At 41.2% G+C, this 25,146-nt stretch overlaps 2 protein-coding genes across 11 annotated transcripts in view; one reads left to right on the forward strand and one right to left on the reverse strand.

Moving 5' to 3' along the window:
- AK5 (adenylate kinase 5) overlaps positions 1 to 16,126 on the forward strand; it is a 257,507-nt gene extending 241,381 nt beyond the window's left edge. For all 3 annotated transcript variants that reach the window (XM_027058833.2, XM_027058834.2, XM_027058832.2), the window contains one exon: positions 14,738 to 16,126. In XM_027058833.2, the coding sequence (XP_026914634.1) occupies positions 14,738 to 14,806 (69 nt within the window). In that variant the 3' untranslated portion in view covers positions 14,807 to 16,126. The remainder of the gene's footprint in view (positions 1 to 14,737) is intronic.
- ZZZ3 (zinc finger ZZ-type containing 3) overlaps positions 11,877 to 25,146 on the reverse strand; it is a 110,470-nt gene continuing 97,200 nt past the window's right edge. For 5 of the 8 annotated variants that reach the window (XM_053214264.1, XM_053214266.1, XM_053214262.1 and 2 more), the window contains 2 exons: positions 21,965 to 22,065; positions 11,877 to 12,299 (listed from right to left, as the gene is read on the reverse strand). In XM_053214264.1, the coding sequence (XP_053070239.1) occupies positions 11,894 to 12,299; positions 21,965 to 22,065 (507 nt within the window). In that variant the 3' untranslated portion in view covers positions 11,877 to 11,893. Of the gene's footprint in view, positions 12,300 to 15,914; positions 16,048 to 20,383; positions 21,664 to 21,964; positions 22,066 to 25,146 lie in introns of those variants that run through there. The other 3 variants (XM_027058831.2, XM_027058829.2, XM_053214267.1) reach the window with 2 other exon arrangements.

Genomic DNA, 25,146 nt, shown 5'->3' on the forward strand with positions numbered 1-25,146 from the left:
AAGTGACAGTTTGATGTTCTTTGGATTGTTAGCACCTCCTCCCCATCTCGTTGGTTTATTGAGCCTAAGGCAGGGTCGCATACCATCCAGGTGGGTTCTTGGATCATTTAAGGAGTTTTCTTAAAATTTAGGTAGGAGTGGTGAATGCACTTCTAGATGCAAGCAAGACAAATCAGTAGTTCAGTGAAATTTACTTAGGAATTAGAGACACGTCATAGGCCAGCCCAGAAATAGACCACCCTGCACAAGCACTTCCTTCAGGCCTCCGTGTTGCCCAGTTACCCATCGGCTGACACCCCTACCTAACGACGGTCAGCCCTTTTGGCCGCCAGCTAGCTGAAAAAAGTGCAATGCAATTTCAGACAAAGGTACCCAAAAAGTAAAGGGGAATTTGCACAGCCACTGCCTTACTATTTATGCCTTTATTATGCCATCATTATACAACACAGTTAGAACTCCTTAGAACATAAACCAGGGGATAGAGGCATACATGATACAGATGGATCCCCTGACTTTCCAAGTGTTTTCCCTGTCTCATAAAGGCAGCTTTGCTCTGCATCTGAGAAACAGAGCTTTTCTTCATCCACTCTCTTCTCCCTGTGCTCAGGGCAGACATCATTAATCAACCGTGGCACTGCTTTCCTATGAGTCTGGACAGCTGCCATAGAAACTGTCCCAACACAGCAGTAGGATAGCCACGCCCACTCACTAGAATTAACCCCAAAAGGAAGCGTTTATTTTGTCTTGAGTGAGAGGATTCATTATTTAAGAAGAAAGAAAATAAGGAAGGAAGAAAGAAAGGAGGGAAGGAAAGAAGGAAGGAAGGAAGGCAGGCAGGCAGGCAGTAAGGAATAAAAACTGAAATATAGCAATTTAGGGTAAAAAGCACAGCAACTGGCCAAAGACCTTTGGTGGAGAAAATACTGCCCTGGACCTCAGAAAGCCTGATGTGTTGTGTGAAGGAGCTTTGTGAATTTGGGTGAGTGATTTCACTGTGTAACCTCTCCCTTCTTCATCCTAAACTAAGATGGATGGACAGAATAGGACCTCCTGGACTCCTCCAGGCCTATCACCTTATATTCTTTCTATATAAGAAGATTATAGATTTTTGTTCTTTTTTTTATTTGAGAGAAAGAGTGTGCACACAAGGCAGGGAGAGGGGCAGAGACAATGGCAGAGGGAGGGAGGGAGGGAGAGAGGGAGAGAAAGAGAAAGAGAGAATTTTAAGCAGCTCCATGCTTAGCCAGAGCCCAACTCAGGGCTTAATCCCATGACCTTAACCCAGGGCTTAATCATGACATGAGCTGAAATCACAAGTCGGACACTCAATTTACTGAGCCACCCAGGTGCCCCTATATTATTTTCTAATCATAAAAGTAATACAAACTTATTTTAGAAAATATAAAAACTAGGTAGAGCCACCACTCAGAGGCAAACATTCTAGAGTATCTCCTCCAAAACTTTATTTATTTATTTATTTATTTATTTATTTATTTATTTATTTATTTTTGAGACAGAGACAGCATGAACGGGGGAGGGTCAGAGAGAGAGGGAGACACAGAATCTGAAACAGGCTCCAGGCTCTGAGTGGTCAGCACAGAGCCCGACGCGGGGCTCGAACTCACGGACCGTGAGATCATGACCTGAGCTGAAGTCGGACGCTTAACCAACTGAGCCACCCAGGTGTCCCTGTTTCCTCCAAATCTTACTGCTATGAATTTTTAAAACATGATTGTAGCTATAGATCTATCGATTAGGGCTCCTTGCTTGTAGATAAGAGCCACCAACTCCAGCCTGACCCAAAACACAAAACTTGATGATAAGCTATGCAGTCCACAGCTGAAACACAGCAGGCCCAAGAAGGCTGTGGGACCAGGTCTCTTGCTTTTCACACATGCCTTCTTCTCTCGTCATCCGGATTTTTCTTTCTTTGGCCCAGAAGCCAGAATATGGCAACCCAACAAGCGCTGCGTCCACATGTGAGCACAACAGCTCCAAATTCAAGCAGAAATGCTGTGAATTGCTTTTCTTTGCTCACAGCCTTCTCCCTGCTCCTCTCTGGCCAGGCAGGTGTGGTCATTTGTTGTGTGATACTTTGTTGAGTGCGCACTGCATGTCAGATACTGTTCTCGGTGCTGGGGACACAGCAATAACCAAGATAAACCCCTCACTGAAAAGGTAAAAATGGCACATAAGAAAGTAAAATAATTGCTGATAGGATCATCTCTATGCATAAAACAAAACAGACTAAGGTGTTGGGGGTGAGTATTTTAGGTGGGTGTGTTGGGAAAGTCTCCGAGGAGGTAGCATTTGCATTAAAACCTGACCCATCTACACACACATGGCTGCCTGGGACTCCTCCCTGGGAACTGGGTGGGGGATAAGGTATTCCCAGAAGAGAAGGGCTTGTTGTGAGCTGGGAGAAACGCCAGAAATAGCTACCTCCAGTGGCATATGCAGAATTGTATAAACTGATATTTCAAACTTCTCTTTTTGCTAACTATAAAAGTAACAGCTACTTTTAAAAAAGAAATACACTTTAAAATCTAGGAGTATAAAGATAAGAATTCTTCCGTCCAAAGATAACCTAACTAAGGAACATTTTGATATATTTCTTACATTTGTTTTTCTCCACTTGTTTCATACTTTTTCTTCATGGTATAATCAGCCCAGAAACACCCCAGGCCATAGATGAAGAGGGCTTGATAACAGATGATAACTGTCCCTGGGCTATTTATTAGTCTTAATTTAAAAAAAAAAAAAAAAAAAAAAGGAGGGGCCGCCTGTGTGGCTCACTCAGTTAAGCGTCTGACTCAATCTCTGCTCGGGTCATGATCTCACCGTTCGTGGGATCAGCCCTGTGTCCGGTTCCTCACTGACAGTGAGGAGCCTGCTTGGGATTCTGTCCCCCTCTCTCACTGTCCCTGTGCCACTCCCTCTCTCTCTCAAAATAAATAAATAAACTTAAAAAAAGAAAAAAAAAGAGGCCAATGACTCATTATGCATGCAGTTTTACAGATGCAGGAAATCGAGTTCCTTGGCAACTCTCTCTGCTTTTATAGAGAAGAAATTAAGTTTCTTGTTGGGCAATTTTTCTGCTCCAGTGTCCCAACTTCATAAAGAGTTTAGCCATTTTTAGTAAGTCCTGAAATAGTGCAACACCCATTGTTGTTCTGGGTAGTCATCCAACCTAACAGGGGACTTCTTGTGAACCCAGAGATAAAGAATGAGAAATGCAGCTGCTGGCACTACCATGGAAGGAGTGGAGGCAGAAGGCACCTAAGGTCAGACTTCACCCCTTGATAACCCTTAATGGACTGGATCCCTAAGTGTGCAGTCTAACACAAGTAAAGGAAAACCCAAAATTACTTTTATACTTGGAATTCTCTGTACTTGAGTTCTTAAATGTTCCTTAAAGTTTATTTATTTTGAGAGAGAGAGAGAATGTGTGTGAGTGGGAGAGGAGCAGACAGAGAGGAAGAGAGAAAATCCCAAGCAGGCTCTGAGGTGTCAGCACAGACCCCAGCTTGGGGCTTGATCCCACAAACCATGAGATCATGACCTGAGCCGAGATCAAGAGTAAGAATCAGACCCTTAACTGACTGAGCCAGCCAGGCGCCCCTTGAGTTCTTAATTTTGATTCTTCCTTCGGTTGGCTAAAATAACTCAAACTAGTTTTTAGTTCAATTTTTCTGTGAACATCTGAGAATATTGCTTTAGTGGCTTTATACACACATATCAGTGTCACTGAATATAAAACTTTTAGGTCATGATATATTTCTATCAAAATGGAGAAAACATGCTCCACTGTTTCCAAGCATTTACTGTGATGGAGGAAAAGGCATAGACAAATTCGGAAGTCAACTTTCTTCAGCTGGTATCTTTAAAGATTTTTTTTTCAATTTTTCCATGTCATTCAAAACTTCTGTCCAGATATCAGTCTCACTTCACCAATTCCCGCTGGCAGAGACACCTTTTTTTGTTTGTTTAACTTGAGAGTTTGGGGTAATTATTCTTTATTTTTTATGTACCTTGTTCCTTTTTTCTCCTCAAATCTCCTCAACATCAAATTCTTAAATCTCATTCTGTTCCTTCTATATTAGCTCTGTCCTAGAGAAATATAATGTGACCCATATATGCAATTTTAGTTTTCTAGTAGCCATATTTTAAACACTAAAAAGAGGGGCACGTGGGTGGCTCAGTCGGTTAAGCATCCGACTTGGGCTCAGCTCATGATCTCTTGGTTTGTGGTTCTGAGCCCCATGTCGGGCTGTGTTCTGACAGCTCACAGCCTGGACCCTGCTTCAGTTTCTGTGTCTCCCTCTCTCTCTGCCCCTCCCCAGGTTGTGCTCTGTCTCTTTCTCTCCCAAAAATGAATAAATGTTTTTTTAAAAATTTAAACAGGAAAAAGAAACGGGTGATGCTGATGTTGTTATCAAGTCTTTGAAATCTAGTGTGTATTTGAGCTGACAGCACAGCTCAGTTCAGAGTAGCCACACACCTCAGGTGCTCAAGAGCAACACATGGCAGTGATTTCTGCATTGGAGAGCACAGTTCTCAATCTATAACCCACTCTGTTGTTTTCATTTCTGTGCTCTCGACTTTCTCGGAAAAAAACCCAAATGTGTCTTCCACCATTCCGGTTCAGCTTTTCACACTATTGTTCCTGCTCCCTAGTTATCAGTATTTATCTTAATTCTCATGTGTGTTTTCTGTTTGCCCCGGCTCATTCTTTTCTTCTTATGCTGTTGCCTTTTCACCAAGCCTGTTCTCATTTCATGACCGCCTGCTCTTACTTCATAGCAGCCATGTCTTCTTACATACAGTTTAAACTAGCAGTAGTATCCATTAACTTTCCCTCCTGTGTGTTTGTATAGCACTGTTTCTTTCTCCATCTTTGTATTTATCATTCTTCATTATAATTACTTCTTTACATGTCTGTGGCCACCAATGGAAAGTAAATTCTGTAGTGGGAAGAATTAGGTCTGTCTTGTTCACACCTTTATCCCCAGAGTGTAGCATAATGCCTGGCACATGAGAAAAAAAAAAAAACTACTCAATAAATATTTATTGTTGAGTATTCAAAAAACTGTATTTAAAACTTTTCTAGTTTCTATATTATATGATTATCAGAGATCTTCTTTCCTTCTGAATCTCTGGAATAGTGTGCCCTTTGTCTGTTTCTAGTTTTTTTCCCCCCAGAAACCTCAGTTTAAGTTTACACATCCTCTATATTCTGATTATCTATTGCTGTGTAACAAGCCATTCCACAACTTAGTGGCATAAATCAACAGCCGTTACTTGATAGTTGTGGCTTCTGTGCTTCGGGAGTTTGGAAAAAGCACAGTAGGGATGGTACTTCTTGGCTCCATGGCATTTGGGGCTCAGCTGGGATGACTCAAACTGGGGGCTCCCACGGAGAGGGCTGCTATGTCCAATTCAAAGATGGAACCTCATTCACATGTCTGGTGCCTGAACCGGGCTGGCTTAGCTGGAACAGCCAGACACCTGCACGTGACCTCTCTAGAACGGCTTGCACTTCTCACAGCACTGCTCCTGGGTTCCAAAGGGTGGTGCCCCAACGGGAGCCTCCAGTGAGTGAATGTTCCCAAAGGCCAAGGCAGGAGCTGCAAGGCTTCTTCTGGCCACGCCAAGATCACACAGCCTCACTTCTACTGCATTCTTTTGGTTCTAAGAATGTCCCTAAGGCCAGCCCAGGTTCAAGGGGAAGGGGATTATAGTTCGTCTCTTGATGAGTGAGTAGCAAGGTCATATTCAGAAGAGTATGTGGGGTGGGAGATATTGTTGCAACCATCTTTGGAAACTATAATTTGCTATGTCCTTCAATTAGGAGGTGGGGTCAAGGGAATCTCATGGCCCACATGATGGGCAGGTGATTGTTAATCTCACTTTATGTGTGCTTGAGGACCAGTGGCACTCAGGTCTGGTCCTTTTGGATCTCATGCTGGAAGGCACACTGGGGTGCATCAGGGAGGCTCACCCCGAATGTGGGATTTGGGGGTTGAGGCGCGCTGAGCAGGGACCACTACCACCCTGAGATGCACTTGCTCCTATGCCTCTTCCTGCTTCCCCTCCTGTGTCAGGATCCATCCTTTGGGACATGTTACCCCCTCTCTCTTTAGTTGTTCTTTTGGTAATACAATCTTAAATTAGATTTAGAAAAAGATGTCCTGGTGGGACTTAGGGAGAACCACTCTTGTCTTTGAAAGTCGTAACCACATAGCAGAATGGCAGATGCCTGCTTTTCTGGTCATTTTCTAAGTCAGGAGCAGATTATGGAATCTAAATCCACTGGCAACAGGTAGCAATCCAAGTTTTCAGAATTCTGTAGCCATTCATCTTTTTCTGGGTCTCCATGGGTATTTTGGTGGGAAACTGGGAGAGGCTGTAGCAAGGGGTGCTCACCAGATCCTATGCCGCAGGAGGTGAGAGGGGGTTTCTCTTCAGATTCTCTGAAGATCAAACAGACTAAGGAGAGAAAAGCATTAGCAGGTGATTCAGTGGTCCCAGCTGTGTTAAAACTGTCAAGTGTTCACATTGGTGGCTTATTTCAAATCCTTATTTCAAAGGATTTTTTTAAATTACTAAAGTAATAAGTACTTAATATAATAAGCAAGGAGTAGAAGTATCTATGTGTGTATGTGTGTATAAATGTATATATAAATAAAACAATTAGCAATGCCTTAATACCTCCAACCTTACTCCCCTCGAATAACCAGCGTGAACAGTTTATTGTGTATCTTTCTACCTTCCCTCCCCAATCCTACTCTTCCTCCTCCTCTTGTCTCTCCCTCCTTTTCTGTCTCCCCCCCCCCCCACACACACGCGCACGCTCTCTCTCTCATTCTCTGACCCTAACCAATCTACTTTGTATAAATACACATACCCCATGGTGGAAAGTTCTGATTTCATGAAAATACTATCCTGTACACATTTCTCTGGAAGCCAATACAGACGTCACAGTGTTTTCTTTTTAGTAGTCATGTAATATTCTATAACATGGATATCCTATAATTTGTTCAACCGGTTTGTTTCTAGTTTGGTTGTTTTGTCTACTACTAACAACTGTGCAGGAACTGGAACACCCTTATTTAGGCTTTTGTGTCTAGTAGGAGAGATTGTTGAGCTATTTTAAGCAGTCTTTTTTTAACCCATTCGTTTGCACTTCCTTCTCTCTCCATGTCCCCCTGAGAAGAGTTTTTTGAATGCAGAAAAGCTTCTGGACTTCTCAGTTCCTGGCTATTTGGCCTCTTCTATCAATGCCCCTCCCCCGCTGAGTTTGCTTCTCGGTTCTGAGTGTGAAGCGTGCTGGGTTCGGGCTGGAGCTGCCCTGGGTGAGTGCCAGTAGCAGCCTGGGTTTGGAGACAGCTCTCCATCCTCCTGCCTGCCCAGTAAAAAGAGGTGCACAAAAGGGCAGGTGACTTCAAGGAGCCCCAAGGTTCTGTCTTCTCACCTGACAAATGAGGCATAAATCTTCCATCTGTCTCCCAGAGTCTTAAGAAACTCATTCTTCATTATTCTGCTTGACTAGTCTCTCCACCCCCTGCCCTTCCTGTCAGGCCTGCACTAGATTCCCCGCAAAGAGCTTTTGATTCAGTGCAATCTGCTTTGCTCCCCTGTGGTCCTGTTGAAATGAGTTGTGCTCAGTGCGTGTCTGCATCCTGCCTCCCAGAACAGTAGGCAGAAGAGAACTCCAGACCCTGTGCTCTTCTATTCACTTTCTTGACTTCCTTCTCCTGTGGTTGCTCCAGTCACGTGGCAGGCTCTGCCTTTGGCCAGCTCAGGGCAGTCCATTCACTGGGCTTCACTTTAACTCACAACGTCTCCACGAGCCCCTGCCGTGGATTCTAGAAGCCAACAGAAGACTGGGGCATCTCTGACGTCCAAGGCATGGTGGTTAATGCCAGGAATTCCGAGAGGAAAAGACACCCATGAAGTTCTGCACCACAGCAAAGTGGTAAATATAGTAATAAGATTTACAGAATGTTCTGGGCCTTTGGGAGTACCGCACCTGGAAAGGTAGGTGAGGGCTTCAGAGAAAAGATGACATTTGAACAGGTCCTAAAGGATGAATACAAGTTCATAATGGACAGAGGAGAAGGAGACAAAGGCACTGACACATGGAAGAGCCCAAGAATGTTAGCACAAGATGTAGCTAGTGCAGAGCCAATGAACAAAAGCAGTAACACACTAGACCAGAAAGCAAGGCTGAAGCAAGACCATGAAGGACCTGAATCCATTCATTCATTCCTCCTTCATTCAACAAATTTGCTAGCCCAGCATGGTCCAACAGAAATAGAACATGGGCCACATACATAGATTGAAAATTTCCTAGTAGTCACATTAACAAGAAAAAAATAAGTAGAACCAAATGAAATGAGCTTGAAAATAGATTTTATTGAACCTGATATATCCTAAGTCTTAGCTTCTCAACATGCCATCAATATAAAAATTATGAGATACTTTATTTTCTAATATGTCTTCAAAATCCAGTACTTAAGCATAACACAATTCAGATGCTAAATTTTCATCAGAAATAGATCGTATTTATATTCCATAAAATTTGTGGTTAAAATGGCAGATCTCACATACTCTAGTTGTTCCAGTATATTTTTGAATTTTCTAATAAGGGAGTCCAAGTACCAGTTTTAAAAGTTAGATTGATTTTAACTACATAGCATTAAAAAGTCAGCTCCTCGGTTGTACTGGCTGCCTTTCAAGTGTTCAGAAGCCCCCTATGGCTACTGCATTGGATAGTATAGTTCTAGACCATCTTAGAAAGTTCCAACTAAATACTGCTGGTATTTTAAACAGGGAAATGACTGATAAGATATGTTTTAGAATTTTGTGGATGTCTATGAAAAGAGCTGCCAGCCAAATTTAAACTTCAGGCAAAATTGGGAGGAAGAGGAAAAAGAAGGAAAGATTTTAAATGCTTGTGCTTTGGAAAATCCTATGTACAGAGAAGCCATTAATATGCAGATTATAAATCAGCCTAAAATTGTTGCTAACGCTTGTCCTAAAAGCTCTCTAAAGTAAAGGTATACATAGCCCTCTTGCTTCCTAGGGCCTTGAGAATAAGGAGAAATCTGTGTCCCGACTGGATATGTGAATTGGAGGAGTCCCCGGAAGCGTCTACATAACCCTAACTTTTGAAGAATGCATCTGATGCTTGGCCCCAGACAGCATGCAGGTGCTGCATATTAAGGGCTTTGCCTTTGCAGAGCCTCATCTGGTGGTGAGGGATCCCTGCGGTGTGAGGCTCCGTCTGGCTCAGAGGACAAGATGAAAAGAGTGAGAAGGTGGTGCACACAACAGTCGTAAACCAGTGGCAGCCTGGGTCAGTCTCAGAAGCCCCATGGCGCCAATACATGAAAAACAAAATTAAAACTCCAGCCCTGTTTGTCACAGCGTGGGAAATTCAGGAGAAACACAACTAGACCTGGGCAGTGTTGGAACCAGCCGTTTTATGGTTTGCAGATTCACTTCACAGAATGAAAGAGAAGGAGTAGACAAAGCCTGCAATTCCTAAGGCAGTGTAACGACTTTCCTAATTTAGCAGTATGTTCTGCTGACTGCGGGAAATATTATCACTGACTGCTCTCCTTTGAGAAGTCAGGTGAAAACTCAGAAATTCAATCCTATTTCCTGTTCACTTGCTGGTAGCTTTTTTTTTTCTTTTATTGTTAAAAAAAATACTTCCTCTACTGATCACTTATTGCAGGATTTTATATTAAGTCTTTGACTCAAAAAGATAGGTTCTTAAAGTCAAAAGCACATCCACTTATCTAGGTTTCAATTAAATGAAATACATTAAAGCTTCATACATTCTGACTCTGCTGATTCAGAATTGGGGGTCTTTTAAGTTTGCTCAATTACTGAGGAAGTCCCCTTCACACAAAACAGTTTACAGGACTCTTTTTCTTTTTATTTTTTTTTTAACGTTTATTTAAGAGACAGAGACAGAGCGTGAGCAGGGGAGGGGCAGAGAGAGAGGGAGACACAGAATCCGAAGCAGGCTCCAGGCTCTGAGCTGTCAGCACAGAGCCTGACATGGAGCTCGAACTCACAAGCCATGAGATCATGACCTGAGCCGAAGTCGGACGCTTAACTGACTGAGCCACCCAGGCACCCCCAGTTTACAGGATTCTTATCTGTTCACTAAGGGTGTTAAACACTGGCACCCTGTTAGTGGGTTTAAATTTGCTAAAGTTGTAAGCACTGAGAATAGTTTCTGTAACTTAAAATGCACTTAGTAAATTGGTTCTTTCCCATTTCTTTTGACTTACCCAGGAGTAACATGAAAATCTCTAAAAGTCCCTTATTGTTCTCTTAAAATATTCTCCGTGTGAGAATCCACTGAACAGGGGGACCAGAGACCTGCCACTAATAATGTCATGGACAGTGTAAACAATAAGCTAAGTGTTAATGGATCGCTACCTTCTTACCCATGCCCACTACACGGGCCATGAGAGGGGCCAAGGAAAGTGAGTTAACAATCTTCCCTCTTTATAGGGTTTGATAAGGCAAGGGCAGGTTCAGCAGGGCAGCGAGCAGCAGCAGATTTGCTGAAAAGTGATGTTAGGAAGGCAGGCATTCCAAAGCATGTCCTGTACATGCAGGTTAAAGATAAGGCATTATGGGGCCAGAAAAAGGAACACAGTAATGACACCCATACAACATGGGTGAACCATGAAGACAGTGCTTAGTGAAAAATTAAAATTAAAAAAACCCATACACTATGTGATTCCATTTATAGAAAATGTCCAGAATAGGTAAATCTATGGAGGCACAACCTCCTCCCGACCTATTTTTCCAGCCTCCTGTTCTCCTTCCTCCAACTCAAGCAGCATTTGCTCTGTCCCCAACAAAGACCCACTGATCCCTGAAAACTCCAGGTGCTTGCAGATTTCTATCCCTTTGCACATGCTGGTCTCTCCACAGAGAAGGCTCTCATCATCTTCAAATACATATCCACTCCAGGCTCAGCTTGACTGGCAACACCAAACTAAACTCAACAGTCCTGATGCCCACTGATGGGCGCCTGATCCCCACAAAAAACGTGAACTGAGATTTGGAAGAGCATAGGGTATCAGAGCTGGAACCGAACCTGGAGGTTACACGTCTGTCGTCAGTCCCTTTATAGAACAGAGGAGGAAACTGAGGCACCAGGAGGATGAATGTCTAGTCCGAGTCCTGAAGCCGACTGGGGATTAATACAGGTATCATGGCTCCTACTACAGTGCTCTTTGCCTTGCACTTCAACCCTCCTGCAATTTTTTGACTAAGCAAACATTTATCAGCTTCTGTGTACCTGTTTGATTGTATCAACTCATACTTTAAAAACCCTTACGTAATTCCCATTATCACGTAACAGAATCTATAAGCCTCTTTATGATCAACACAGGCCTACCATTCCAGCTTCAGTCCTTGTTGCCCCAACCAAATTCAGCCAGGCAGCCATTTTGAGCTGGTGGACATATTCTAATGTGGTCGGGAAGTGCAAGGACTTTGGAGTCAGAGACCTTGGTTTCCACCAGGTCCCTGCCACTTACTTAGCTGTAGGACCTTGGGAAATTTAATTCATCTTTCAGAGCCTCAGTTTTGTCATGTGTGAAATGGGGATAGGATCTGTCCTCCCAAGATCACTGTCAGAATTACCTGTTTAAAAACCGCTTTTTAATGGAATGGAATGGAATGAGAGCCAGTGAGGAGGCGAGGGACTCAGGGAGGGAGGAAGAGAGAGAGCCAGGGAGGGGGCGAAGGAAGACTTCAGAGATGATGAGACGGAGGGAAGAAGGAAGTGAGCTAGCAAATAAGGGCGGCAGTGAAGCAAGGGCAGAGGTAGAAAAACATTTTAATTAAAAATATTTTATTTAAAAATGAAAGCACTTATGCTTCTGTAGTGCTGCTGCTGCTGCTGCTGCTGCCGATTTTCCTCAGGAAACTCCCTGCCCTCCCAACATGGTGGAAGGTGTTCCTGTATCCACAGCTCCTGTACTGGCCTCAAAACAGCATAAATTCCTGTTAATTCTTCATCTCTGTTCTTGAGTTGTGAGCTCTGTGAGAGCAGGGTCATTTTGTCTTGTTCAGCTTGGTATCTCCAGCACATAATGTTAGCACCCAGGAAGCGTTTGTTGGTTGAAAGAAGAGGAAGGAGAGGTAAAACAAGAGGCAAGGTGCCGTGAGGGACACACAGGGCGAAGCCGAAGTCTCTGCCCTCAGATGGAAAGCCTGTAGCCAGGGAGACAAGTTGCAGACTGCTGTCTTTGACTTTCCTAGAAGGAAGGGGTAGGACATGTTGGGGGAGGGCGCTTAAATTTTTTTTTTATTTTAATTTTCTCCTTATTGGGAGATTTATCACACACATGGTTATGCATAAAAGCCATATGTACAGTTTGGGGAATTATAAAACAAACACTGTGTAATCACCACACAGGCCCAGGAAGTAGGAAAGAATGGCAGAGGCTCCCTGGGTCTCCCCAGTCACCTCCTCCATCCTCTCTCCAAGCAGGAGCCACTCCTGACTTTCATAGTCATCTTCTTGCTTCTCTTAATGGTTTTACCACTTATGTATGGATCCCGAACCTACACGATGTAGCTTTGCGTGTTCTTGGATTTTACAGAACTTGAATTGCACTGCACGCATATTCTTTCAAGACCCGCTTCTTTCCCTCACCACAACTTTGGGAGAGTCATCCCTGTTGTTCAACATAGTAGCTGTAGTGTTTCTTCCATCACTATTCTAGTCCAGCCTGTGACTATGCCACAATTTATTTATCCATCTACTGCTCATGGACTTGTGTGATTTTTCCAGCTTGGGGCTATTACAAACGACACTTCTAGAAACACTGTTGTACCTATTTTCTGGGATATTTAAATGTGGTTTTTTAGTTTTGGTGTTTTTTGAGAACTTATTCTATCTCTGGAATCTGTGAAGTCTCTAGTGTTGTGAAATCGAAACTAGTTTGTGCAAAGAAGGTAGGTAGACAAGATTGGAAGAAATCAGTGTGGTCCAAGATAACCCACAGGGAAATCATCTGGAGAATTTGTTAAATATGCAGATTAGACGGCCCAGCCCAACCGCAGAAATGAGGACCTGTGGAGATGAAGGTTGAGAGTTGCACCTCAGCAGGCTCGCTGCCCGCCCCTCCCGCGGGTCCTGTGGGTCACCAGGTCTCCTCTTCCTGTGCCTGGGACATACCTCGGTGACTGGTACAATGCTGGGTCACTTTTTTTTTAATGTTTATTTTTGAGAGTGACAGAGAGACTGTGAGGCGGGGAGGGGCAGAGAGAGAGGGAGACACAGAATCTGAAGCAGGCTGCAGGCTCTTGAGTGTGAGCACAGAGCCCAATACAGGGCTCCAACTCATGAACTGTGAGATCCTGACCTGAGCCGAAGTCAGACGCTTAACTGACGGAACCACCCAGGCATCCCCAACGTTGGGACATTTTGAGAGAGGAAGGGGTAGTTGTGCCTTAACACCCAGGAAGTCCGCTCCCTGCCGCTTCTTCTGCTGTTGGCTCCTCGCAGTGGTGTGCCAGCAACGTCTGAGGGGACTCTGCACTTAGCACACCCGCAAGTGGAGGTCCCAGCTTTCTTCTTCTCTACACGCCAGCCCCCCGACCTCGCCCATGACCCAAAGCCCTATGCCCATCCTGTCCAAATGCTCTAGAACACGGAAGCCTTTTAACTAATTCTAGTTTTTCCATGAGCCTTAACAATACTTTACCTCAACAAGGCACCTACGTTTCATTGTTTTAAACCGATTTTTAGTTTTAAATTCACAGCAAAAAGTATAAAGTACAGAATTCTCATGTAGCCCTGTCCCCACACACACGACCTCCCCTACTAGCCACATCCCACACAATGGTAGGTTCATCGATGAAATCTACATCAATACATCATTCTCAACATTAGTCTGGTTTATATTAGGGTTCACTCCTGGTGTTCACACCCTTGGATTTTGACAAATGCTTATTGACATGTATCCACCATTCACTACTGTAACAGTCCTCTTTGTCCCACCTAGTCATTCCTCTCTGGCCACAACCCAATCTTTTTTACTGTCTCCATAGTTTTGCCTTTTTGAGAATGTCGTATGGTATGGAGTCTTTCCAGATTGGCTTCTTTTAACCTCATAATAGGAACTGAAGTTTCCTCCAAGTCTGTTCATGGCTTAGTAATTCATTTCTTGTGAGCACTGAATAACATTCCACTGTCTGGATACCACAGTTTTTCCACTCACCTAATGAAATCTTAGTTGCTTCCAAGTTTTAACAATTATCAACAGAGCTCCTATAAACAATCCATGTGCAAGTTTTTGTGTGGACGTTAAGTTTTCAGCTCCTTTGGGTAAATACCAAGAAGCGCAATTCCTGGATTATACGGTAAGAATGTTTAATTTTGTAAGAAACTGCCAAACCGCCTTCCAAAGTGGCTGTACCATTTTGCGTTCCCGTCAGCAAAGAATGAGTACTGTACCGCATCTTTACCGGCATTTGCTGATGCATTTTGGATTTTGTCCATTCTAATAGGTGTGCAGTGGTATCTCCTTGATGTTTTAATTTAGATAAACCTAGTTTTGTTGTTTTTAACAACCACTCACTTTTTTCTCTGTGGTTTGGGTGCCTAGAGTAGGCAATTCTTTTATTATTAAAAATGGTCTTATTTAACAAAGATTTTTTAAGACTTTCTTTTTCCCTTTAAATATAGGTAAATGCAGAGGGGACACCGGAGGAAGTTTTTCTTCAACTCTGCACAGCTATTGACTCTATTTTCTGAAGGCAAAAAAAGCATGCACATCAAGGAGAGTGGAGACAGAAAAAAATATTAAAAGGCTCATCCCTTAACACAAAATTGTTTCAAGTTAAACCGTTTGTGTCCCCCATCCCCACCCCACCCCAGATCCTGACATTGCTGTTTGCTTCTGAGCTTGACCTTTCCGAGAGGTGTCTGGAAATCATGCATGGTGTATTTGGTATTATCTAACCTCTTCTTCCTAATTCAGACAGCCGTCCGCACCCCCAGCACGCACACTCTTCCGTCACATCAGCTGTGCCTCAGAGCTGCTAGCTAGTACGTGAACAGAGCGTGGTGTTCAGTTGTGCCCTCAGGACCTGCTAGTCTGACCATTTGATTTCTCTGTCATCAAACAGGGGGTTAGTGCCCCCCTAATGCCCCATCACATTTTCCTTCCTCACCCCAAGATTTACATGCTGTTGCCTGATAAAGGGCCTTACCATGGGGCGGGGAGGCACCTGGGTACCTCCTCTAGTGGCTGTTTCCTCAAGTCTCATCCACTAGTAGCTCAGAGCCAGAGAGACTGGTCTGATAACTCCAACTGGTGATAAGAAATATGATTAAATTTGAAAATTTGATAAGAAGTAAAACAATGTGAAATTGTATAGCTTGTCCAAGGCTGTAAAACCCAGACTAGTCACCAATAACATTTCTGCATTCATTTTTAGGAAACTGGCTACTACTTGGAATACTGTCATATGACAAAGAAAACAAATTGAATAAATTGTCTAACCTAATCTCTTTTACACCTGGTGGTGCATCTCAGCAATTATACATTAATACCAATGACCAAACATAACGTAAAGCATGAGGTGATTTGTTACTGCGTTCACTGGAATAATGTCAACTTATAGTTTTGATTTTATAAGATCGTGTATTTATTTATTACTGCCAAACAAGAAAGTAACAGTAACAATACTGATGTGGGTGGGAGAGGCATGTCAGTACATGATGTTTAACAGATCCCAGTGCTGTATTTGTTTCATACGGGCCTTTTCCAGGGCTGTGCAAACCTTATCATATCCATATGTAAAACTGTGCTTTACCCTGCTTCAAACCAGTGAGGTTTGGGTTCTCTTTTGTGTTATCAGTTGCCAAATCAGAGCTTCTTATATATTCTACTGGAATAACTGCATCTTCCATTAAGTCACTACAAATGACCATAGTTTCAGTTTGCATGCCGTTCTTTTCCCTTCAATGGTCGTGCTGATAAAGATCCAATTCTGGGACAGAATTGTATTTTTAAAGTCATTTTTTTTTTCTTGAAATGGATATATGTACAAATAAAATAAATGGAACACAGCATAGCTCTTTTTCTATTTATTTGTAACTCACATCATTCTGGAAAGCACTTGAAGCCTTATTCCAAACAGAATTAGAAGCAAACACAGTTAATAGTTGAGATTTATGATATGCTCATATGGTTTTAATTTTGGCCGTAGATCAGTTCTGAGCTATTACATAGAGAATTCTCAGTGTACTCATGATACATGGTAATTTTTATGTTTCCTTTTGCCCTAGCAGTCATTCTTAAACAGAAATGTAGTGTTTGCTAAAGAAGAAATTAAATTTCTTTGGTTACAATTATGCCTGTATTACCAAAAAGGGGCATGTTCCTTCAACTCACACAGTTATCAAGTACTTTATTACCACCCCAGTTGTCTCACTCTCTGTACGGGAGCACAAGGAGCATTTGAGCAAATTAGAATCAGAGGGTGAAAATGATCAGTTATGCCAAAAACACAGAATGACTCTGTAGGGATTAACATTCTTTAAACACATACCACATATTGGCAAACACAGTTCATGCCTACCACAGCTCGGACAGCTTGAGTACGGGATAGGAGACAACAGATGCCGTGACCTTTATGGCTGTAGCTGGCTGTCCTCTTGAAAAAAAAAAAAATCGGCAGAGGTAAATAAATGGCTTTGCCCCTGAAGAGGATCTGGAGATGCAACAGACTGCTAAAACGTGTTACGGACATGGATGGCTTGAAATGACATCACTACTTTAAAGTCACAGGATTTTAAAGCAGGAAAGGATCTTAGAGGTCTCTGCCCAGCAGAAGCCCTTGTGTGTATGTGAAAGACATCAGAACACAATCCAAACTCCTTTACAATGGTCTACATTCAAGGCCTCACCTGCTCTGCCTCTGTACCCTGTATCACCCCATCAACTACATTCTCCTCTTGCTCATTTGGCTCAAGCTACACGGGCCCTCTTAATGTTGCCTGAACAAGCCAAGATCTCTGCTGGATCAGACCCTTGTTGTTGCTATCCCGCCTCTTCCTCCAGGTTATCCACAGGCCGATTCCCTCACTCCGTCCAGGTCTCATCGAGCGTTCTTTGATTATTCCATCTAAAATGACAGTCTGGTCCTCATTCTTCCACCATTTTTCTTCAAACATTATTTTCTTCACAACATTTATCTCTGCCTAAATTTATGTAATATTTTATATTTATGTGTTTACTGGTGCTCTTCTGCATTAGACCATAATGCTCTAGAAGGGCAAAGCTTTATACCCTCCATCCCACACACAATTACTAAAAGCTAACACTTATATCCTCTGAAACTTGGTTATTTCATCTGTACAGTGGACATAATAGTAAGCAACCTCACAGAGGGGTTGCAAGTATTCAACAAGTTAGTAATACATGTAAATCATTTACTAGTTCCTAGAGTTCAATAAAAGGTGGTTCTTTGTCAATATTTGTGGAGTGCCTCACTTTCACAATTGGGACTGGGACCCAGAATTTCCACTCCAGTGCCCTTTCACTCTAAAAACATGGCAGAGAATCAAGGTTTATGGCCTAACTGGGAACCCAGAGGAAACCATAATCTTCTCAGCCACCCAGGCTTGAACAACATCCTCCAGATAAGATAGGACGCAATTCTTCAATACTCTCAGAGCCCTATAAAGATCTCCTGAGGCAGGCCCCCAAAGGGCCCCACGTAGGCACTCACAGACACACTCAGACATATGTGGTCTCTCCTAACCTTTCTGGAGAAAAAAATATAACTCATCAAAACACTGATTATACTAGTACTAAATATTTATTAAAAATCTAAGAGCCAGGCAGGCCACAGGGACACAGATAGGGATGGTCTTTGTCCTTATGGAGTTAAATGGGATACCACTTCTCAAAAATTCATTTAATTGGCTACACGGAAAAAAAAGTTAAAAAAAAAAAAAGGTATTTTTTTTCTGGGATTCTATCAACAGGAGGTTATTTTCATAAGGTTAAAAAATAAAAATACTTTACAACCTAAAAGGTCAATGCCTCTATAATCTCTGTGGAGGAAAAAACTACTTGTTATCTGGAAAAAAAAAAAAAAAAGTACTTCCAATTCCATCCAGTGCAACTAGAACAATGGCTTTCAAAATCTGTTACCTACATTAAGAAATACAGTTTATATAGCATGCCATAGTAATAACTAAAAGAAGACTTTCACAAAACAGTATTTATCCTTACTACCTGTGATATGCTATTTTCTTGAAAAAAAAAATGTTCTTCATATCTCAGTACACTGTTGTCTTCTGTACTGTAATTTAAACACAAGGGGAAAGGGAAGGAAACTGGGTAAGGCATACTATCAGGTTAAGTGAGAGGCACCAAGCATGCACGGAAACAAATTCTGTCTCAGGCAGGAGACTTTGCCTAAAGCCTCAAGATCACATGTTTGCTGTCAAATTAGAATATGTAAATTATACGTCTGGGTGGTTTTCTAGAACTCAGTGCTGTCTTCCCATCCAAGGATCTGCTTCCTATTCTGTACCATCCATGAACCTGGACCTGTCCTCAGGTCTGTGGCTCTAGGAACCATGCCACACCAGGGAAAAAGAGTGAAAAGCAACCCCTACACACTTCCATCTCCAAACCTTAGTGATGCCTGACACAAAGGGAATGTTCTTGCTCCATAAATTGGGTAGTGACTCTGCAGCAATCTGTCTAGGTTAAAATCTAAGCAGGACCACTCTGCTAACCATATGACCTTGGGCAAGTTATTTAACCTCTCTGGCTAGATCTCCTCATATGAAAACAGGTTAACAAATGCACCTTTCTCCTAAGGTTGCGAGAATTAAATCTGCTACTGTATGCTGGCTTGGCTCATAGTAAGCACTTACTCGGTTTTGCGCTTGTTATTAGTGCACACCACACCGATCAAAGCCTCCTCTGCTTAAACCTTAAAGCAGTGGTTTTAGGTGTCACTAAAAGTTCCTTCAGTTCTTATCAAACAACTTGAACATAATATTTCAGGAAATACATCTGACCGACATCTGACCTACCACTTAATATGCAAGGCTTTCACAAGTAGGTCTATGTTGTCTCTTAAGGCCAATACTTCTCTGTAGGAGATCGAAGGACTACTTGTAAAAGACAGCCCTGCCTATTCCTGCAGTCTGCCAATTAAAACACGACCACCATATTACTACTCATGCTACTACCACCACTGCTACTATTACCATATAGGGCCTTTTTAAGCCAGGAGGACTACTTGCCTGGAGGTGAAAAATGCAAAATTAACACATCTTCACTCAAGCAGAAAATAATCCTCTTTGCCACTCAAAGTTCTCAAAATCTTTGCTCTTGAAAAATACAGTTAAGTGGATTTATTTTGTGTATTGTTTACATCAGAATTGTATCACACACCGCCCTCTTCCAAAGCATACTTTATGGGATTTTTGAATAAACCTGAATGGTCCTCCCCCAATAATCAGTATTATTTCTATACAAACACAGAAGTTACTACCAAGTGCTGCTGTCTTGCTGCAAGAAGGCAGATTTCCTAGCATATATCAGTTAACATTTAATATCAAAATGCCCAAACGTTAACAACTCCTTCTTCTTCCCCCCAACTACTGATTCCAGGGTAAGAAGTAAAGCTCAAGTCCATTTCCTGTTCTTCCTGATGCAATATATTTTATCAACATCAGTAATCTTTAGTCAATATATTACTTTAAAATTCTCATATTTCTATACTTAAAATAACATTACTTTTCTCAGTTAAAAAAATTCAAGGTATGATTTTAGTACCCTACAACATATTGAAGGAGTATTAAATAACATTCCCTTGACTTAAAATCGGAAAAAACAGGGGACTTAGTCCAAAAACTAGGTGAGTATAATACTTAATCTTAGAATACTTATGTGATCTCTTCCAATAGTCAATAATAATTGCCAGTGAATAGAGTGATTTTCAAAAACCATCTGTTTAAATTAAACACGTGAAGAGGCTTACTTTCATCTAAAAGAATTAAGAGTAAAATTTTTCAGCCCGAGTATAGTTTTCACATCTGGACATTAATAATAGCCATGTGTGTGTGTTCTTTTTGTAACCTAGTTTAATTAGTGTCTCAGCACACACTGAGTGAAAAGATTACCATCTTCTCTCAGAGCTTCTCAAGTTCATTTCCATAATACTATATAGTCCTTACTCTTTTTCAAGGACAGAAAGGTAAAGCAACCCCCTAAAAAACATTTTTTTTTGTTTTAACACTAGTAAAACAAATCCAAAATCTAACCAAAAAGGAAGTCACAACAAGCATTCTATAATATAAACAGACAGTATCCACATAGTTTATTTCTCACAGTTCTCCTGACAAATGAACATTATTCAAGAACATACTGTATACACAGATAAGAAGAAACATACAAAATGTTTTAAATGATGCACAACAAAATCCAGCAGTATAAAAGAATGCATGTGAACTCTTGCTCACTGCGCAGACTAAATTTAATCACTTGTTTAAATAGTAATAAAAATACAATCTTTTATGGATCTTGTGCAGACTACAAAAGAGGGAAATTATTACCATATATATGATTTTTATATTAGGCAGTTTTCTTTGATGAGTTGCACTGACAACTCCAAATACAGAGGCAGAAGGCTGTGTATTTTAAAGGAATTAATGTTGTGAATTAGAGACTTTACACAGTTACTACCACTGGCACTTTTCACCATAGTTTGTACACATCACATGATCATCTTATATAACATTACATTTAAAAAATATATCTGAGCGACAATTTTATAACATTCACACACCATGAGCTGGTCAAGGAAGCAATGCCACAGTGCCTCCTGTAGTGCTTCGCTGTTGGTAATAAGGACAGTTCATTGTGGTTAAAAGAAATTAGACATCAATATGGTTAAGCAGCTCCGATTTACTAAAGGCCATCAGTGGCCACCACTGGGACAGTGAGTTCTTTTAAAGTGTTTATCCTAGAAGCAAACACCATCATTGGTTAAAACTTTGTCTAAGAAGTCAGCTTCTGTGCCGAAAACTATTTTCACAAAACTGAAAGCTACTAAACTGTTTTAATATAAATACTTTGTCTTCTCATTATCCTATTTATGACCGAGTTCTTTGAAACCTTTGGAATTTACTCTCTTTAATGTGTGCTCTCGTTTCCATCTCACCCATTTAATATCACCACCTAAAAGGCTTTAAGGTGGTGGTGAGAAATTCACCAGGGAAACCCTTTGCTCACCAGGAATGCTCGGCTGCTGAACAGTGATCTAGAGCCACAACGGTGCAGAGCTGGACTTGACAAGAACACTCAGGAAGCTGTCATGCTGTGAGTGTCATTTCAGGGAAAGCAGAGAATCTTTCCAAACTGTGCACATAATTCACAATGATACCATTGCTATGTGTTGAAGAGGACTAGTATACGATGTTCTCTTCCATGTCATCTGTTTGCTGGAAAGTAGTTTGGGTCAAGGTAATTATAACTGGTGCCCTGGGACACACAGTAGTCTCTGTCTAAGAATGTCTCTGACCTATAAACAGGTTCTAATTGGTGATCTTCCTTGTGAATATCTGTTTCATGTAGGCTGCAAAGAAAACACACACACAAACACACACACACAGACACATCAATACACGGCACTGGATGCATTTTGGAGTAGATATTATAAAACTTCCTCACAGTTTCACTTCTTTAATCCACCAAAATCTCTAACGGAAATTTACTTGAGATGTGGTATAATTAAAGAAAATTTCTTAATTGCCTACAACAAAGCTTAACCCACTAAATGTGGTCATTTTCTAAGTAGTTTGGAAATCAAATTCACTAGTGGCTGAAAAGCTCTTTACTTGTCAAAACTGAAGACCTAATATGAAGTAAACACTTACCAGTCTGAACAAGAATCACAGAAATCCAAAGACATTTCTGGAGGACAATCCTGGCAGTGCCACCGAACACCCTGGATAGGTTCTATGCCACAGTTATCACACTAGAAAAGTTTCAGAGAGAAAAATATTAAGCTACATTTTTCCAAAACCTTTTTCTCCTGCTGGGAAACAAAGGATGTGCACAAAAACATCTCTCTCCCCAAGGAACTAGACAGTAATATAACACGAAAATGTAAATTAGATATAATTTCTAGCAAACTAGCACAAATTTCATTCATTCAAGATGAATGTGCAGGTGAGTGACAGGTACATTATAATAACCAAGGGATGACCTCCAATATGCTCCACTTTACTTTAAAAAAAATTTTTTTAAATTTTAATTCCAGTAAAGATACAGTGTTCTATTAGTTTCAGGTGTACAATATAGTGATTCAACAATTCTATACATTACTTACTCAATGCTCATCATGGTAAGTGTTACTTACAACTGTAATTGACTTTTTAACATTTTAAGTAGGGGGTGCCTAGGTGGCTCAGCCAATTAAGCGTCTGACTCTTGATTTCAGCTCAGGTCGGGATCGCACGGTTCATGAGATGGAGCCCTGCGTCAGGTTCTGAGCTGACAGCATGGAGCCTACTTAAGATTCTCTCTCGGGATGCCTAGGTGACTCAGTCGGTTGAGCGACCGACTTTGGCTCAGGTCATGATCTCACGGTTTGTGAGTTCGAGCCCCATCTCAGGCTCTGTGCTGACAACTCAGAGCCTGGAGCCTGCTTCAGATTCTGTGTCTCCCTCTCTCTCTGCCACTCCCCACTCGTGCTCTGTCTCTGTCTCAGAAATAAACATTAAAAAAAAAAAAAAAGATTCTCTCTCCCTCTCTGCCCCTCCCCCATTTATGCTTGCTTGTTGCTCCAAAATAAACTCCTTTTAAAAAGTAAATAAAATTTCAAGTAAACCATTTGCAAATTTAGACATTTGAGTGTTAATAACTATTTATTTTTTAAGTTTATTTATTTATTTTGAGAGAGACAGAGAGAGAGAGACAGCGTGAAGAAGAGGCAGAGAGAGAAACCCAACCTGGTATCCTGCCCTCAGGAGGGCCCAAAGGGGGCTCAATCCCACGAACAGTGAGATCATGACCTGGGCCAAAGTCAAGTATTGGACGCTTAACTGAGCCACTCAGGTGCCCCAATAACTATTTAAAGGTACCTCAGACCAATGTATAATGACCGTGATTGAGAACCACTGACTTAACACCATAGTTAAAACTGTATAATTACAGAACTACTTAACCAGCTATCATTACCAAACCCAAGAGAACACAAAATCCTCTCTAAACTTTTATCTTACTGAATTATTCTTCAAAGCCTGAAGAAGCCTAATTACTAATGCCCATAACAAAGAAAAGGCAGATCTACCTCCTTCTTAGTGTGGTGGCATTGTGGTAGCCCTCAGTGTCTTCAGGACAATTTTGGAAATAAATCTCATTTCTAGTTTCTTTGATCATCAGACCAACTAGAGTAACTGACAGGTTAGTAAACAAGCCACAGCTGGGTCTTAGGGCAAATTTTGAGAAGTGGAGAGTTTCCTCTTGAAAGGCCAGAGATACCAATTAGGAAAATTTCTAATGGAGAAGCAAGGTCATGGAAAGATCAAGAGGAAAAATCATTTAATATAGTATGGCTAATGGCCATACTAGAGAATGAGAGGTATAATTTTAAGTTTCTGTTTATCAGTCACAGCACGCATCAGTATTTTTATGTATACCACTACCAGCAAATCTATATCTCATGGTCTCAGTTTTACTTCCTCCAATCTCACCAAGTACAGCCAATTCTAAAGTCCAAAGGTTCTCAAACTTGTCAATCTCTCTGAATTTCCATAGCCACCAATCAAACCTCAGACATTCTCATCTTTGGTCTAAATTACCAAAAGAATTTCTAACCAGTCACCCTGCCTCTAGCTTTGCTTTCTTCTTTCCATTCTCCATACTAAGTCCAGAATTATCTTTTTCTCCTTCACCTATTTTTTTTCAACTACATAAATAACATACATGAACACATTACTGTTTACAAAATTTAACAATACAGCTGTCAGAGATTATCCACTCTAAATCCACTGCCTTCTCCAAGGTTATCTATACTAATAGTGTAAGTAACTGGAATGATTTTTCTGAAATGCAAATTTCATGTTACTGTCTACTTAAGATTCTTCAATGGTTCCCCAACCTCGTTAAGGAAAGTTTAAACTCCTCAGTAAATCTCAAAGGCACCTTAATAGCAGCACTACTCTCTGATATGTTCTCTAGCCATAGTCAACTATGTTTACTAATTTAACTTCTCTAAATTCCTTATGAGACGAAAACAGAATAAGGACAGAAACCGAGTCCACCTTGTTTACTAATGAATCCCTAGCAGTTAAGCAAAGTGCCTGGAACATAATGGGTATTTCAAAATTTTGTGGACTGAATGGATATATTTCTAGTAGCCTGAACGGCGAAAAGAAATTTCTCATCTATGAACAAGAGCAACAGCTCCAATGGATGAAAGGATAAAGAAAATGTGAAACATACACACACACACACACACAGGAATATTATTCAGCCCTAAAACAAAAAGAAATCCTCCATTTGTGATAACATGGATGAGAAAGTGGAGGACATTATCCTAAGTAAAATAAGCCACAGAAGTTAACAAGTGCCATATAATCTCACTTATGAATGAAATGAAAAACTCAAACTCAGAAGCAGAGGGTAGAACAGTGGTTGCCAGGGGCTTCAAGGTGGGAGAAATGAGGAGATGTTAGTCTAAGGATACAAATTTTCAATTGTAAGAGAAATCAGTTCTGGAGGTCTAATGGACAGCATGGGATTAATAATATGGTACTGTATACTTGAAATTTGCTAAGAGAGTACACTTAAGTTTTCTCACCACACACACACACACACACACAGACACGAAAAAGGTAACTATGTGAGGTGATGTTTTACACCTTAATATTTTGTACACTTTAAATATATACAATTTTTGTCAGTTATATCTCAGTAAAACTGAGAATAAGAAAGAAAAATAGCTAGACAAAAACACCTCATATTTTACCTCAAAATATAGATACCTGTATGTTTGTCTTCTTCCCATAGAATCATAAACCTACTGAGATCAGAAACTGTAGCACACTACTTT

This window comes from Acinonyx jubatus, chromosome C1, assembly GCF_027475565.1.
Source record: "Acinonyx jubatus isolate Ajub_Pintada_27869175 chromosome C1, VMU_Ajub_asm_v1.0, whole genome shotgun sequence".
NCBI classification, from domain to species: Eukaryota; Metazoa; Chordata; class Mammalia; order Carnivora; family Felidae; genus Acinonyx; species Acinonyx jubatus.